Raw genomic sequence first — 17,311 nt, 5'->3', positions numbered from 1 at the left:
TCGGTCTTGAAGGCGCTTGGACTCGGTCTTGTCTCGGTCTTGAAGGAGCTTGGACTTGGTCTTGTCTCGGTCTTGTCTCGGTCTTGAAGGAGCTTGGACTTGGTCTTGTCTCGGTCTTGAAGGAGCTTGGACTTGGTCTTGTCTCGGTCTTGAAGGTGCTTGGACTCGGACTTGTCTTGGTCTCGTCTCGGTCTTGAAGGCGCTTGGACTCGGTCTTGTCTCGGTCTTGTCTTGGTCTTAAAGGAGCTTGGACTCGGTCTTGAAGGCGCTTGGACTCGGTCTTGTCTCGGTCTTGAAGGAGCTTGGACTTGGTCTTGTCTCGGTCTTGAAGGTGCTTGGACTTGGTCTTGTCTTGGTCTTAAAGGAGCTTGGACTGTCTTGTCTCGGTCTTGTCTCGGTCTTGAAGGAGCTTGGACTTGGTCTTGTCTTGGTCTTAAAGGAGCTTGGACTTGGTCTTGTCTCTTGTCTCGGTCTTGAAGGCGCTTGGACTCGGTCTCTCGGTCTTGTCTTGGTCTTGAGTCTTGGTCTTGGACTCGGTCTTGGACTCGGACTTGTCTTGGTCTCGGTCTTCTTGGAGCTTGGACTCGGTCTTGTCTTGCTCTCGGTCTTGAACTTGGGTCTTGGTCTTAAGGAGCTTGGACTCGGTCTTGTCTTGGTCTTAAAGGAGCTTGGACTCGGTCTTGTAATGAAAGTTACACAGTGCAACTTTAAATATTTCATGTATTCAGAGTTAATAAAGAAAATAAAACAGAAAGAGGAGGTTAATTATTTTTACTTAAGGAGTCGTTTTTCCAAATTACAAAACTTTTTATTCTTATTTTCTTGCACCTGGACACAGCGGTGGAAGAAGTTCATAATTTTCTTACTTAAGTAAAATAAATACTCAAAAAATACACAAGTAAAAGTATCATCATAACAATGTGAACCTGAACAGATTTTAATAACCACAAGATATTACAGTTTTAAAGTGAACTCTGCAAAAGACACTGTCTGTTATTTATGGAACACCCAGTAAATGTATATTTATATTATTATTTATTAAACTGTCTATATTATTTTTCTTGATGCATATTTTAATTCCCTCTGGTTTATTCCACTTCAAATGTCACTGTGTGATGAACATGAATTGTCTAACTCTAATCTACGCTCCAAACTTTTATTTTGAAATGCACTTCCGGAGGTTCTGCTCTGTTCTGTTTCTGGTCATTTGTGTTGGAACATCGAAACTGTCGTGCTCACGGGAAACTGCTGTGTGTTTTCGGTACGTTATGAGTTTATGCTACTTTTATTTCAGTGTTGATTTATTTACATTTTAGTCCAGCTCCTTCCTCCTCTGTCACATGTGCTGTTGTTTAAATCAGTGCTCCTCAAACTTTGTTCTAGTAACATGTTTCTTTATCTCATCACGTCTCGAGACTCACTGTATCTGCAGTGACACGCGCCTGGACTGTGGACCACACGCTGAATCTGTCTCCACTGAGTAAAAACTGGAACTTTTGGACGTTTAATTTTTAAAATGCATTAAAAGTGAATGAGAGCGGCTCCACTGCGCGCGCCAGGCGAGGGAATGGAGCAGCGCGTCCTGCGCGCGTAGATTTCAGAAAAGAGGATCCATCCTGTTTTCTGACGCTCTACGTGAGCGCAGGCGCGTGTCCTCGTCAAAACACACAGAGAGCACGAGTCTATTGTTGTATTTGTGCGTTTATCATCAGTACAACGTCCACCTGGGGCAGTTCTGTGTCGTTTGGTTTAGAAAAACTGTTCATTAGTGTTTTGAAATGTACTTCTGAAATCCTGGCGTTTGCCGTGATCCGCCTGTACACACGGTAAATCCAAGTCTGTTCATGTGGTTAGTTTTTTACTGTGGACCTGTTGTAAACGCGCCCAGTCAAGTCTGATGATATTTCCCATTGAGAAACAAACGTACGGCCCTGGCTCCACTGCACGAGTGTACGCGCGTAATCTCGCGAAACCACAGCCGCGCGTCATGGCGAGAGCGGCTGCACCTGCAGCTGCAGCGGGACGTGCAGCGCAGCTCTGCCTCTGTGTTTGTTTATGGGAGAGATCATCTGACTTGACTTGACTGGGCGCGTTTAGCCGGTTGTATCAGGTCCACAGTGAAACTAACCAACTAAATAGGTTTGTAAATAGGCCCTAAACGCTGGCGCGTGCAGTGTGTCCAGACTCGGACAGGGGCGGTTCACGTATCGATAGGATCGATAGTCTCCAGAGGGGGACAGGGTGTGTCTCGTATCTTTGCATTTTGGCGCCTCAAAATAAATTTCCTCGTTATTCGCCGTGAATATGAGTCGGATTGTAATAAAAACACACATCCTTTTTCATCTCATCAAGTACAGAACATCTCAACAAGTACAGAACATCTCAACAAGTACAGAACATTTCAACAAGTACAGAACATCTCAACAAGTACAGAACATCTCAACAAGTACAGAACATTTCAACAAGTACTGAACATCTCAACAAGTACAGAACATCTCAACAAGTACAGAACATCTCAACAAGTACAGAACATTTCAACAAGTACAGAACATCTCAACAAGTACAGAACATTTCAACAAGTACTGAACATCTCAACAAGTACAGAACATCTCAACAAGTACAGAACATTTCAACAAGTACAGAACATCTCAACAAGTACAGAACATTTCAACAAGTACAGAACATCTCAACAAGTACAGAACATCTCAACAAGTACAGAACATCTCAACAAGTACAGAACATCTCAACAAGTACAGAACATCTCAACAAGTACAGAACATTTCAACAAGTACAGAACATCAACAAGTACAGAACATCTCAACAAGTACAGAACAGAACATCTCAACAAGTACAGAACATCTCAACACAGAACATCTCAACAAGTACAGAACATCTCAACAAGTACAGAACATCTCACAAGTACAGAACATTTCAACAAGTACAGAACATGCCTGTGCAGTCACCTTTGTCCTCTCTGTCCACAATTTGTCTTCAGTGGGGGTTGATTTTCAATTCTCTTTCCTCGCTTCCTACTTTTTTATATATATATATATATATATATTATGGCTGGGCAAAAATTAAAAAAATTTAATCGTGATTAATCGCATGAGTTTGAGCGATTAATCGCATGTTATACGCAAAACTAATTAATGAATTAAAACGTAGAGTATAGCGCTCTTTTATTGGAAATGTAAATGAAAGAGCCATACATTTGTTGTCATCAGTGTTTATCTGTGGAGTCATTTGTCTGTGTGTGTGTTCGTACTAGAGATGCGCGGATGGCGGTTACAGCCGCGGACTCCGCAACACAGATTATGTTTTTTTTACGGACAATCGGTTTGAGTCTGGATTCAAATTAAGTTTATTAGTGCAGACTTGTGATGTGGGAGGAGCCTGTGTGAGCGCTGAGTGTTGGAAAATATGTCGACTTTGAAGCTGGTTTTGGTTCGTTCTGATTGGTTAGCGATTAGCTGCTGTAGTTCTCACAACAGACTGTTTTGTATTGGTCTGTTGTAAAGTGATTATATTGGCCGTATATTTGTTACTGGACCTGCACTGATATGTAAATAAGCTGTGAATAGAGGTGTGAATGATCAACATTTACACATATAATTAATTACCGTGGCGCTCACGTATTTACGGCTAAAGGCTAATAGCGGTAGTTTCTTTACTAGCTAGTAGTGATGGGTCGGTCGCGAACGAAGCGGCTCTTTGAAGAGAACAACGGGAGCCTGATCCTTATTGGGAGCTGTGTTTTCTCTTTCTCTCACTTTTTTCTCTTCATGTCGCGTGCAGACTCTTGGTAGTTTGACAGCAGCAGCGGCTGAAAACAAAACTTTCAGAAATATGCGTGTGGATAGGAGAGAAAAAACTTGCATATTTGGATGTAGTTCAGCATAAAATAAATAAACCAGGACTAATCTTGGGCTCAAGAGACGGATGAGAGATAGAGACCGAGTCCTGACACTCAGTCCTGGTTCAGTTCTGGTTTAGACCTGCTTTAGACCTGCTTTAGTCCTATGACATATGATGTAAAGAGGCAGAATAATAATAAATGTTGCCTAAATAAACCCAGTTTAAAATCCACTAGAGCCAAACTTAAGTTTTTTTAAACAATTCAAGATTTACAGTGAATTTTTACATCACTAAATATATCGGCAATTATATCGGCAGCTCCAACTCCCATTATATCGGTACATATAAGCCACAACAAAATCCATATCGGTCAGGCCCTATATATATATATATATATATATATATATATATATATATATATATATATATATATATATATATATATATATATATATATATATATATATGTATATATATATATATGTATGTATATATATATATGTGGGACGGAAACCACAGAGGAAAGCTGATCAGATAAAATAACAGAACTGTGCTTGTCTCACAGTGAGGAGTTTGTGCTCAGCAGGTTTGACATGTTGTATAATCCTGAATCTGACATGAACACTAGTACATCAGTATCAGAGCAGAAAAAAGCTGGATCGGTGCATCTCTATTACTTTGGACATTATGTTTTTATTAAAGCAGACCTTCTGTGCTTGTGTCCGCTGGATCTTATAATTTGGTCATATCAAATCACAATATTCACCTAAAATTTATTTTAAAAAAAGTTTGCTGAAAACTTACCCAGTGGTCATCAACAAAGCGTCAGGTGCTTAAAAGATTTAAAAAACCCAAGGCACTCACTGGTTAAAATAAAATGCCATAATTTACGGCATGTCTTAATGGACAGCTTACAAAGTCCCGACGCGTTTCAGCCTATGGCTTTCCTCAGGGGACAAACGTCGGGTGCTGTCGGCCCCCTGATGATTTACACTAAAATGATGAAACGACGCCGCTGAATCCTCCACGTGTCACTGATAAAAAAATAAACTGGAGAAGGATGAAGAGAGCAGAGCAGTGGGCGTGTACCAGGGACGATGAAAACGGGCAGATCTGAGCAGTGATGTTTTAAATACAGGAGAATAAAACAACATGAATCACTCCAAATAAAACTTCACAGGGTAAAAGAAAAAGAAAAAACTGTAACATACTGTAACAAAAGTCTTTATTTTCAGAATAGCTCTGCTTTAATCACATCCTCAAACTACTCTTTTCTTTCTTTTCTCTTGAAGCTGTTGTCATGAACTCCAACCTGACGAGGGTCCAGCAGAGGGCGCTGTGCCGGGAGCTGGGAGGAGGAGTGAAGCTGAAGCTGCTCTTTAAAGCTTCCATCCACGGCTTCACTGGAGCAGCGTTTCATCAGCGCTGTGACGGCCGAGGCCCCTCCATCTCTGTGGGATACAACAGCTCCGGATACGTGTTCGGAGGATACACCAACGTCTCCTTCACTCAGGCCGGGAATTATGTCAACGATCCAAAGGCCTTTCTGTTTACCTTTAAAGGAGACGCTCTGCTCAAATATCCCACCACCAACAGTGGCTATGCCGTCAAAATGATCAATAACACAGGCCCATACTTTGCAGAAAGTTTGATTCTCATGAATGGAGGCGCAAATGTTGTTTACACTAATTCAGGAAAATACTACACGGCCATCTCTCCTGCAGAAATGCACGGCAACGACCTGCAGCTGATCGAGTGTGAGGTTTACCAGGTGGAAGGTAACTCCTTCACTTACACAGCACCTGTCATACACCTGTTACAATAATCACCAGATCCACTTATTGTTCAGTATATGAAAGATGGAACTATAGATTTAGTGTTTGCATTTTTTCAGACAAATAATAATGACTTCCTGTGAGGCTTTTGTATTATTATTTTCAGGTGTTAATGGTCTTCTTTAGATTTGAGCTGCAGAGGGATTGACTGAACTTTGAATTTAAAGCTGAATTCTTGAGCCTTTCATTTATGTATTGCAGCTCAGGTTCTAAAGCAGACACTGTGTGTACAGTGTGTACAGTGTCTGCTTTAGTGTCATAATCTGCTTTAGGGGCATAATAACACCCCCCTCACTCATGCCAAAGTACACACAGGTGTCATATAGATTGTTTGTGATGCTACACTGAATGGCGCCCTGGGTAAGATCCCAATAAAATAAAAATTTAAAAAAGTGAGGACTGGGTTGTCTCATGCCGCCCCCCACAAGGTGGTGCCCTGGGTGGCTGGTCCCTCATGTCTCAGGTCACATAGGACAGTAGTGCAGATTTCATGAGCCTGTGCAGGTTGTTTTCATCATTGTCAGTAGCTCCGGTTTGACATTTAAGTTGTAGCTATTTTATATTTGTTATAAAATGGGTGGACGGTGTATCCCCGTGTACCACGCCCACTACAACCCTGAATATATCCAACTTCAGAATTTATGAACTTCAGAGTGTAGACTCTGAACCTGTTACTCAACGGTAATGTGGTGATGCCAGGTGGAGCCACAGAGCTGTGTGTTTGTCTCTAATGTTCCTCATGTTCCTCATGTTCCTCATGTTGTGTTTGACAGAGAACGTGGAGCTGGAGAAGCCCTGGAGGCCCATGGTTTGGCTTTCAGAGTAAGTGCCCAGTGATGCAGTGGTGTCATCTTCATTTTACTATTATTGAGTACTGGTCCATCTCATAAAATCAGAATAGATTTAACGTTCTGAAAAGAGTGACAACAATTATTGAACATTTTCATGATGTTCTTATTTTTTGAGATGGACTAGTGTAGTGATCATTTTTTACCAAGATGAAAAAACAGGGTTAGTGGAAATGTAGTGAAATGGATAATCCAAGCGCAGCTATGGGACATGCTCCAAAATCAATAAAGCGTTTTCCTGAAGGAAGTCCTCCCCGGAAAACTCAACTATCAGTATTTATTACGTGCACAGTTTCTTTGCATTTGGGGGATATTTTGTCATTTTGTCATTTTTTTGAGCTGTAGAGGGTTAAATAAATAAACCCACTAGCCGTCAAGTTTCCAAATAGGTAGAGGGCATGGGTGTGCTTCCAGCTCCATCGACTCTGGCTCCAGTTCACGTTCTATTGAAAAAAACATCGCTTCTTTCTCTGTAACTGCTCCTGTGAGCCACGTCGTTTTGGTCTTAAAATCTTTGTTTTAACCCACTTTACAAGATCCTGGGTTTTTATTTAGCTATTTTGTTCATAAATCAAGATGAATATTAAAAACAGATACTGTAGAGTACAGTAGAGTAACCTACTGTGTGTACTGTGTGTACTGTGTGTACTGTAATGTTCTGTCTCTGTGCAGGAGGAGGCGGGAGCTCATGGACACTGTCTCCTCGTACAAGCCTCTCTGCAGCTCTGTGTCCAAGGTGAGGGTGCTGCTCATGGGACCCGTGGGTGCCGGAAAGTCCAGCTTCTTCAACTCCATCAACTCTGTGTTCAGAGGTCATGTGACCATCCAGGCCATGGCAGGATCCAGCGCCACCAGCCTCACCACACAGGTACTACACAAGACACCAAGATGGACACAACACCCAGGCCACCCACGTCTTATATCAACCTCTATGATTTAAAGTGGAACTAAACACTAAATACGTTTTTTCTTCACTAAACTGTACATGTGGTTTTAATTAGAGCTGCAGTCACTGTGATTATTATTAGTAATTGAAGATGGCGACTAGGAAAACCACATGTGCCACATGTAGATCGCGGCGACGCGGCACCTTTAGAAACGACTCTTTAATGGTTACATAGATGAATCGATAACAAAATGATTGTAGTTGCAGCCCTAGTTGAACTATTATCTACTGCTCTGGCAGTGTTCGGGCAAACAAGGTAAATCTGCAGTTTTGTGGATGTGTGCTGCCTCCAGAGGCTTCTGCAGTTTAAGCACCACGTCTGAGGAGGCAGCTGACTAAAGTGTTTTGTGTCCTCCTCAGTTCCGCACATACTCGGTGAAAGCCGGACGTGAAGGAAAGCCGCTGCCAATCATCCTGTGTGACACCATGGGATTGGAGGACAGCACGGGGGCGGGGCTTGATATCGAGGACATCACCAGCATCCTCAAAGGCCACATGCCGAACTGTTACCAGGTAAAACTCTCTCTCCTTAATCAAACAATTGTCATGTGACCTAAACAGCTCTCCTCTTCCTCCCCCTCTCCTCTTCCTCTCCTCCTCTTCCTCCCCCTCTCCTCTTCCTCTCCTCCTCTTCCTCTCCTCCTCGTCCTCAGTTCAATGCCTCTGCTCCTCTTCACTCTGAGACTCATGGATATCGTTCGTCTCCTGAGCTCAAAGACAAGATTCATTGTTTGGTCTTTGTCCTGGATGGATGTAAGATCTCCATCATGCCTGACAAACTGGAGGCCAAACTCGCCGCTGTGCGTCGCAAAGCCAACCTGCTGGGTCAGTGTGCGCCCCCTAGTGTCCACGTGTGGTGTGTCATGACTCTGAATGTGAGTGTGTCTGTGCAGGCATCCCTCAGCTGGCCCTGGTCACCAAAGTGGACGAGGCCTGTCCCATAGTGAAGGAGGATCTGACCAGCGTCTACAAGAGCCCATATATCAAGGACCTGGTAATCGAGTCTTTATTTCAATCCAAATGAATCGAAAAGTCTGTGTTGCAGCACATACAACACATCAACACGTCACATGTCAATGTGAAAACTAAATATACTGATATTTATACAAACATGGACAGGCCGATGTCTGAGGAACAAAAGGATGCACCTTTTTATGGAAATAACATTTTGAGCCACAGAGGACACCATCAAAATCAAAGTGAAATAGTGATGTGATGGCTCGGTCATTTTGCCAAAATTTTAATTTCTGCCACTCAGAATACTTCTCGGTCTCATGTGTGGCCTCATGTGCTTGTGTGAATGTTTAACATCATCGTGTCTCGCTCCTAATGACACAACAGGTGGAGTCCTGTGGGATTTCCTCTCAGATCTGTGTGAGAGCGTCACTGAGCTCCTGTAGAGTCTCAGGAGGAACCTGGAGGCGTCTGATGGACCCAAACATGTTCCAGAAGTTTTCTATCAGGTTTAAGTCAGATGATCACGAGGGACAGTCGTCCTCCAGGTTCTGCTGTGGACTCTAGCCACATGAGGCCAGTGATGCAAGTGTATCTCAAGTGCTCAGGGTGAACCTGCTCCCATCTGTGAAACACACAGGGCACCAGTGACAGACCTGCTTCTACACTTCTACACTTCTACACTTCTACAGGTCTACACTTCTACAGGTCTACACTTCTACAGGTCTACACTTCTACAGGTCTACACTTGTACACTTCTACACTTCTACAGGTCTACACTTCTACAGGTCTACACTTGTACACTTCTACACTTCTACAGGTCTACACTTCTACAGGTCTACACTTGTACACTTCTACAGATCTACAGAACTGAAGCAGCAGCTTGGATGAACTGCGAAATGTATTCGACCAGTCGACAAACTGAATTTCTCCTTTTGCCATCGATTCTACCTGGACGACTGACAAATTACACACATGTACACACATGTACACACATGGACACACATGTACACACAAGTACACACATGTACACACATGTACACACATGTACACACAAGTACACACATGTACACACATGTACACACATGTACACACATGTACACACACATGTACACACATGTACACACAAGTATACACATGTACACACATGTACACACATGCACACACATGTACACACATGTACACACAAGTATACACATCTACACATGTACACACATGTAATGTACACACATCTACACGCATGTACACACATGTACACACGTGTTAACAGAGATCACACAGACATAATAATAATATTTTCTCTTTATGATACTAATACTGTTTGTTGTTTAGTTGCAGGAGGCCAGTGCTCGTCTGGGTCTGCCTCTGTCCTGTGTTCTCCCTCTGAAGAACTACAGTGAGGAGCTGGAGCTGGAGCTTCCTGTGGACATCCTGGTACTTTCAGCTCTGCAGCAGATTCTGCGATTCGCCGATAATTACTTCGACGAACTCAGTGATCGCCTCAGCAACTCCGAGGTCAAGTAATCACCTCGTACCAAAACGTGGACTTAAACTGTTATGGCCTTTTGCATGTTTGATTCCGTTTGTATTTTCTTTAGATTATATTTGCAGTTTTCTGGACAAAAATTGAAAAAGAGTTTGTGCTGATGCTATTTCCAGTAGTTGGTGACATCACACACGACTGCCCTGATTACAGCCAAGTGTGTCCTCCCCCTCACTCTCCTTTAGTCCTCCAGGTACTGCCCAGTTTAGCTGCTTTCACTTTACTGGAATTTAACTTGAAATAGAGATTCATTAAAGCTACATTGTGTCACTTTTCTGGTGAAGAGTCCGTCAAACCCTGTCCTCCTTTTAGATGTTCTTTGCTTTGTCTGGAATGTTTTGCAGTATGACACTAAACCTTTCTGTGTTCATGGAGACCAAACCAGATGGAGTTACGGGTCAGATCTGTGGAGAGGCGACCCCGCTCAGTCACAATGTCTGTTTTTCTAGGTATTTCTGAACAGTAATTGAATAATAAATGTAGGATAGAGCTGTTTAATGTCATACTGTGGGACATTCCAGGCCGAGCAACGACAAATCCATAGAAACAAGCACCAGAAAAGTTACACAATGCACCTTTAGTGATCAGCTCATGGGGTACATACAGTCTTATGAAGCTACAGGGTAAAAGCACAAAGTTTAGAGCCGAGTTCAGCAATACTTCAGAAACACTTTTCATTCCGCACTCTTCTCTCCAATTTATGTCTCTCTTTTTCAGTTTTAATCTTCATGATTATTTATGTTTTGATTTGTTTTTATTATGATTTTAATGTATTTCTTATTCTGTAAAGCACTTTGAATTACTTTGTGTACGAATTGTGCTATACAAATAAACTTGCCTTGCCTTGCCTTCTTAATATTATTCAATTAAATAAGTCTGTAGTGTTTATTTTCAGGAAATCAGTGAAATCAGGTCAGATCAACTAGGATTTTTCTTATTTTTTTCTGTTTAATTAGAGGAGTATATTAAATTAAAAGAATTTGACCTTCATATTTATTGTTTTATATTGGTGAAAAATACCATAATTTGCACATTTGATTTGTAAATACTAATTACTAAGGTGCATTGTGTAACTTTTTGGTTGGGGTTAGGGTGAATCATTTGCCCCATTGCAGGTGACGGACCCTCCACCAGACAACTTATACAGTGCACCTTTAAATATTTTATGTATTCAGAGTTAATAAAGACAATAAAAAAGAAAGACGTATTAATTACTCTACCTTGAGGAGTAATTTTTCCAAATTCCAAAACTTTTTGTTCTTAATTTCTTGCACCCGGACCCAGTGGTGGAAGAAGTACATAATTTTCTTACTTATGGGTCTGTCTGTATGAAATCAGCCGTTTTCAAGAAATCTCCCCTATGACCCATCTCAGATTTGGCTGAAAAATTTTCAAAAAATTTCTAAAATCACCAAATGAAATAATCTCAAATTATAGCTCAATCCCTTGAGTCATTCCTGAGTTATGGCCCGTTGAAATTTTGGGGCCATGTTCACTTTTTCGGAAGCCTTAATTTATAATCATGTTTGAGACACCAGAACTTCATCAAAAATAGAGCTAGGAAGCTGAAGCTTTGTATTATTGTAGATTCTTGGTCATAGATTCGGAATCTGTTGTCAAACATTGAGTATCTTTATTAACGGGGCGCTGTGGGCCCCCAAAATCTCACATTTGGTTCAGCTTATTTTTTATTTTTTTCAATTTTTGAGGTCCAAGATCTTTCTACTCCAAGCAGATATTTACAAACTAACTGTTGAACCTGAATATTTGAGAGAACGACCATTTCTGACAACAACCTCACACTTTTCTGAGTTTTCATGTGGACGGTGTAGCGTCTTAAATATGGTCACAGATCAAATATGATATTTTTGGCTCCTTCTTTGGACCCTTGGTTCCCCATGTGACACAGTTAGATGTTGATAAAAATACCAGATAAACTTTGACATATTCTGATTAGTTTAAAGTTATAAAAAAGCATCCACTATTAACTTCCTTCATTTCAAACTGAATTTTTGAAAATGAGTCTCATGGGTCATTATTTTGTGGAGCTTAGGGACTTTTCCACCTGTTAGAAAAGTTCATTTACTTTTAATAGTCTTAAACACTATTTGTTTGTTACAAGGGAAGACATTTTCCATTTTCTTCCGCTTATCCGGGGCCGGGTCGCGGAGGCAGCAGTCTAAGCAGGGACTCCCAGACTTCCCTTTCCACGCACACTTCCTCCAGCTCTTCTGGGGGGACCCCAAGGCGTTCCCAGGCCAGCCGAGAAACATAGTCCCTCCAGCGTGTCCTGGGTCTTCCCCGGGGCCTCCTCCCAGTGGGACATGCCCAGAACACCTCCCGAGGGAGGCGTCCAGGAGGCATCCGGAAAAGATGCCCGAGCCTCAACTGGCTCCTCTCAACGTGAAGGAGCAGCGGCTCTACTCCGAGCTCCTCCCGTGTGACTGAGCTCCTCACCCTGTCTCTAAGGGAGACGCCCAGACACCCTGCGGAGGAAACTCATTTTGGCCGCTTGTATCCGCGATCTTGTCCTTTCGGTCAATACCCAAGGGAAGACAGTTGGAGATTATTTGTGGTACATTGTTTGGAATTAATCCTTTGAGACAATTCAACTATTAAAAATTATGAAAAAAGGTTTGTTTGCATTATTTATTCTATTTTTATTTGAGAAAGATCATTTGTAATCTCACAAAGAAACAGCTTTTCATGGTGTATAAATAAAGCAACAAAAGTTAAGACAGTGTTGTTGGAAACTAATCAACGGCAAATTACAATTGGAATATTCATTTCCTGTTAAATCACAAAGTCTCTGATTCTATAACCATGACTTTCAGTATCACCATATGTATATTATTTTTGCACAAAAATATTACAAGAAGGCAGTAATATTAACAAGGAAAAATTTGATACTGACTCAAAAGTTACCAATATAAACTAATCTGATCTGTTATTTGTTCAGCTGCTAGAAATTACATTTTAAAAATTCAGTGTGAAAAACAACCTCAGCGGAAAATACCAACTGTGACCAGGACGGGTAGAGCGGCTGGATTGCAGTGAGAAACACCAGAAAAGATGATGGAGGCAGGTTTAGCGTGGTCCACATTTTTTTAATTTATTTTTTTCCAATATTCCAGAAGTGCCAGTGCAAAAAGTGCAGGGAGGATAAGGAGCAGCAGGTCTCTCCAGCAGCAGAACATAGAACGATCTAATCAGGCGCCTTATATACTACTGGATAAAACCATTAAAACTCCAAGGGGTGTAAAATAACCTTAGCTGTATAAAACTAAGTTAAAATACTCCAATAAAATACCCATAGCCAAAGAAACTATATAAAACCCAAATACAAAAAAAAAATAAAACCCTAAAACTAATTCCTAATAAAACACAACATGAATATCCCAATTAAAAACGAGTTCCATTCCCCCCCAATGTCCGCCGTGATGAGTCGGCCCGGAACTCTTAAAAGGTGTCTGGTTCCCCGGGGAATCTTTCCTCCAGACACCTGGACAGAAGACACGAGTAAGTAAAAGCACTAACAAATAACAAACATGCACACACATCCCACTCTCACACTCTAAAATACCCACATGACACACACACAAACACACACAAGACACAACTCATTTAAAATGAGGCACATATATTGCACAATACCCAATTGTAATGTTTGGTGTATCTCCGCAGACCGGTGCCCGTCCGACCGGGCCCACGTGACACCCACTCAAAGTTTTCTATAAATATATATATTATTAAAACAATACAAATGTGTGCAATTCTTTATATGTGCAAATTAGCGTATCTTATAAGTGCTGCGTGCTATAAGGTGCAATGTAAATATATATAAAGTGCAAAGTGAATGAAAGTGCACGTGTAATAATTACTACGTAACGAACAGGTCGTTCGTTACACCAACATACTGGAAAAATCTGCCCATTCTGGCCCATTTGCCGCCTACATGTAGATCATCTGTATTGGGATCTTGCACACTAAGTGTTCCTCTCGACTAATGAACTTCAGATGTAATGTCTGGATCCTGTTTGAATCTGCAGTGTCAAGGCGATAATTTTGTGCTCTTCTTTAATAAAACAGATTCTGTTCTGAAATGGGATCCAACATGGTTCTGTCGATGTTCAGGAGGACACATGAGGGTTCTGTCATCTCCATTCATGAATCTCACATAAACATCACTGTGTTCATCTGAATGCTCTGAAATATTCCCAATGAACCACCTGATGTCATAAACACATGCATGTATTGACCTGCTGGTACAGACAGAAATCTGACACAGTCTCATTTTGTATGTCAGAAACTGAAACTTCAGGACATCAATTATCTTGAGATATTCTCCATTTGACACTGGAATGAAACTGTGGTGTGATCTAGTACCATTCACAGTCTTTGTCTTGCTGCAGCACTCTTCTTGTTTGGAAGTAAGTTCATGGTGTGTAATGTATTAGAAAAACTTTACATTCTTTATGTTTTGTGAAGCCCACACAAACATCTGGAGTGTGGTCAATATTTGATTGCCGTCAGTACCTGAAGACTGGTCCTTGCAGTGTCACCAAAACCATCACAAACAATGTACCACAAATAATCTCCAACTGTCTTCCCTTATAACAAGCAAATAGTGTCTAAGTCTATTAAAGGTAATTGAATTGCCCTGTGGGGATCAATAAAGTTTTCTGAATCTGAATCTGAACTTTTCTAACAGGTGGAAAAGTTCCACCAAAAATGACCCGTGAGACTCATTTTCAAAAATTTTGTTGAAATGAAGGAAGTTAATAGTAGATGTTTTATTACTTTAAACTAATCAGAATATGCCAAAGTTTCTCTTATCAACATGTATCTCTGCTACATGGGGAACCGAGGCTCCAAAGAAGGGGCCAAAAAGATCACATTTGGTCTGTGATCATATTTGGGACTCTGCACCGTCCACATGAAAACTCAGAAAAGTGTGAGATTGTTGTCAGAAAAGGTCATTCTCTCAAATATTCAGGTTCAACTGTCAGTTTGTAAATATCTGCTTGGACCTCAAAAAGTGAAAAAAATAAATAAAATTTGAGCGGCAACCAAATGTGAGATTTTGGGGGCCCACAGCGCCCCCCTTAATAAAGATACACAATATTTGACAACAGAAACAGAATCTATGACCAAGAATCTACAATAATACAATATTTCAGCTTCCTATCTCTATTTTTGATGAAGTTCTGGTCTCTGAAACATGATTATAAATTAAGGCTGAGCATGGCCCCAAAATTTCAACGGGCCATAACTCATGAATGACTCACGGGATTGAGCTAAAATTTGAGATTCTTTCATTTGGTGATTTTAGAAATTTTTAGAATTTTTTTTCAGCCAAATCTGAGACGGCTCATAGGGGAGGGCGGCTGATTTCATATGGACTGACCCTTATACTTAAAAAATACTCAAGTAAAACTGAAAGTATCACATGAAAAAATCTACTTAAGTAAAAATATTAAAGTACCTCTTTATAAATGTACTTCAAGAGTAAAAAGTAATAGTATTTAGCAAAGATTTTGAGATCTAATAAAACTTCAGATGTAGTGATTCTGATGCAGATTTGTGTTTTGTGTTTTCTTCAATGGAAGCAACTGAATCCATAATTTTTCCAGAAGTTTCTATTTGTGTATTTTTGTTTGCTCAAGTTATGAACGTGTTAAAAATAAATGCTCAGCCTTTTCAGCAGCTCTCAAAATAATAAAAAATGTAGAGGAGTAGAAAGTACAGATACCTGCTCTCAAAGTAGTAGTGAAGTAAAAGTAAAAAGTATCCACTGTAAAATGTACTTAAGTAAAGTAAAGATACCTAAAATGTATACTTAAACACCATACAGTTCGCCGAATTCTGCTTCTGATTGGTTGAGCTTCAAACGTCATCGCCAGCAGCAGCTTATACCGTCTTTTAGTGACATTTATGAAGAATCCAGCCAAAAACAATAGGTTAAATATGTTGGCTGGTAAGAGCAAAATTGGCAATAGATGGACAGGCCCATGTTGTTTTTGTTTACATCACTTTCAAAAAATCAGTGGGGCTGCTCGTTTGTGTCGACAGTTGCGGAGCGTTTGTCCATCATGAGATAACTCGTCTTATTTTGTAGTGGGTTTTGGCATTTTATTGTTTTGACAAGACTTCATCATCTTACTCCAAGTCACTGAATGTTGAGGATCAAAAACGTTACTTTGAAAAGCTAAAACTCGCTGATAACTGTTGACGATGTTGATGTTATACTGTTGTATGACGATTGTTGGTGTTGTACCTGAACCTGAACAGATTTTAACAACCACAAAGTATTACAGTTTTAAAGTGAACTCTGTAAAATCCACTGTCTGTTATTTATATTTTTATTTATTAAACTGTCTATATTATTTTGCTCGATGCATAGTTAAATCCCTCTGGTTTATTACACTTCAGATGTCACTGTGTGATGTTTTTATTGTTCAACTCTAATCTACGCTCCAAGCTTTTATTTTGAAATGCACTTCCGGAGGTTCTGCTCTGTTAGTTTCGTTTCTGGTCATTTGTGTTGGAAATCGAAACTGTCGTCCTCACGGGAAACTGCAGTGTGTTTTTCGGTACGTTATGAGTTTATGCTACTTTTATTTCAATGTTGATTTATTTACATCATAGTCCATCTCCTTCCTCCTCTGTCTCGTGTGCTGTTGTTTTAAAGCTGCGCTCCTCAAACTTACATTTTTCTTTTTCTTATCACGTCTCGTGACTCACTGTATCTGCGCAGTGACACGCCTGGACTGTGGACCACACGCTGAATCTGCTCCGGACTGAAGATGCGCGGTTTGACTTTAGACCCGAGCGTCTGTTGTTGTATTTGTGCGTTTACCATCAGTACAATGTGCTCCTGAGACAGTCACGTGACCAGCGTTGGGGAGTAACAGATTACATGTACCGGAGTTATGTAATCAGAGTACAAATGATGAGTAACTGTATTCAGTTACAGTTACTGTTTCAGTGAGTGGTAATTGGATTACAGTTACTTTGTTGAAATAAACGGATTACACGGCGTGATTTTCCTGTTTTCACATTTTGGGCTGTACCCCCCTTTTATTTAATTTTTTTTTTTTTTTTTTGGTAATTCCACTCATTGCCGGAAACTAAACCAAGTCTAAACTAAATCTAAACCAGGACTAAACCAGATCTAAACTATGTCTCAAACAGGATTGAAAAGGACTAAATCCTGCTGTGTGGACGTGTCTCCTCGTCTTCTATCAATAATATTTTTAATTTAGTTAAATAAATAAAGTCTGGGCTTTTTATTTTCTTTTATCACACAAAACATCTTATGTTATGATTT

General features: G+C 40.6%; 1 protein-coding gene across 6 annotated transcripts in view; it reads left to right on the top strand.

Moving 5' to 3' along the window:
* The first annotated feature begins 1,180 nt into the window (after window positions 1-1,180).
* LOC110174683 (interferon-induced protein 44-like) overlaps window positions 1,181-17,311 on the top strand; it is a 23,442-nt gene continuing 7,311 nt past the window's right edge. The window contains exons 1-8 of one of the 6 annotated variants that reach the window (XM_055165168.1): window positions 1,181-1,261; window positions 5,148-5,633; window positions 6,464-6,512; window positions 7,211-7,406; window positions 7,845-7,997; window positions 8,138-8,309; window positions 8,378-8,478; window positions 9,771-10,855. In XM_055165168.1, the coding sequence (XP_055021143.1) occupies window positions 5,156-5,633; window positions 6,464-6,512; window positions 7,211-7,406; window positions 7,845-7,997; window positions 8,138-8,309; window positions 8,378-8,478; window positions 9,771-9,962 (1,341 nt within the window). In that variant the 5' untranslated portion in view covers window positions 1,181-1,261; window positions 5,148-5,155 and the 3' untranslated portion in view covers window positions 9,963-10,855. Of the gene's footprint in view, window positions 1,262-5,147; window positions 5,634-6,463; window positions 6,513-7,210; window positions 7,407-7,844; window positions 7,998-8,137; window positions 8,310-8,377; window positions 8,479-9,770; window positions 10,856-16,508; window positions 16,575-16,738; window positions 16,976-17,311 lie in introns of those variants that run through there. The other 5 variants (XM_055165173.1, XM_055165167.1, XM_055165169.1 and 2 more) reach the window with 5 other exon arrangements.

The sequence above is a fragment of the Boleophthalmus pectinirostris genome, unplaced genomic scaffold (genome assembly GCF_026225935.1).
Source record: "Boleophthalmus pectinirostris isolate CB_2022bp ecotype Guang Dong unplaced genomic scaffold, ASM2622593v1 HiC_scaffold_7, whole genome shotgun sequence".
Taxonomy (NCBI): domain Eukaryota; kingdom Metazoa; phylum Chordata; class Actinopteri; order Gobiiformes; family Gobiidae; genus Boleophthalmus; species Boleophthalmus pectinirostris.
The sequence above is the reverse complement of the archived record's forward strand: the minus strand, read 5'-3'. Positions and strand labels throughout refer to the sequence as shown.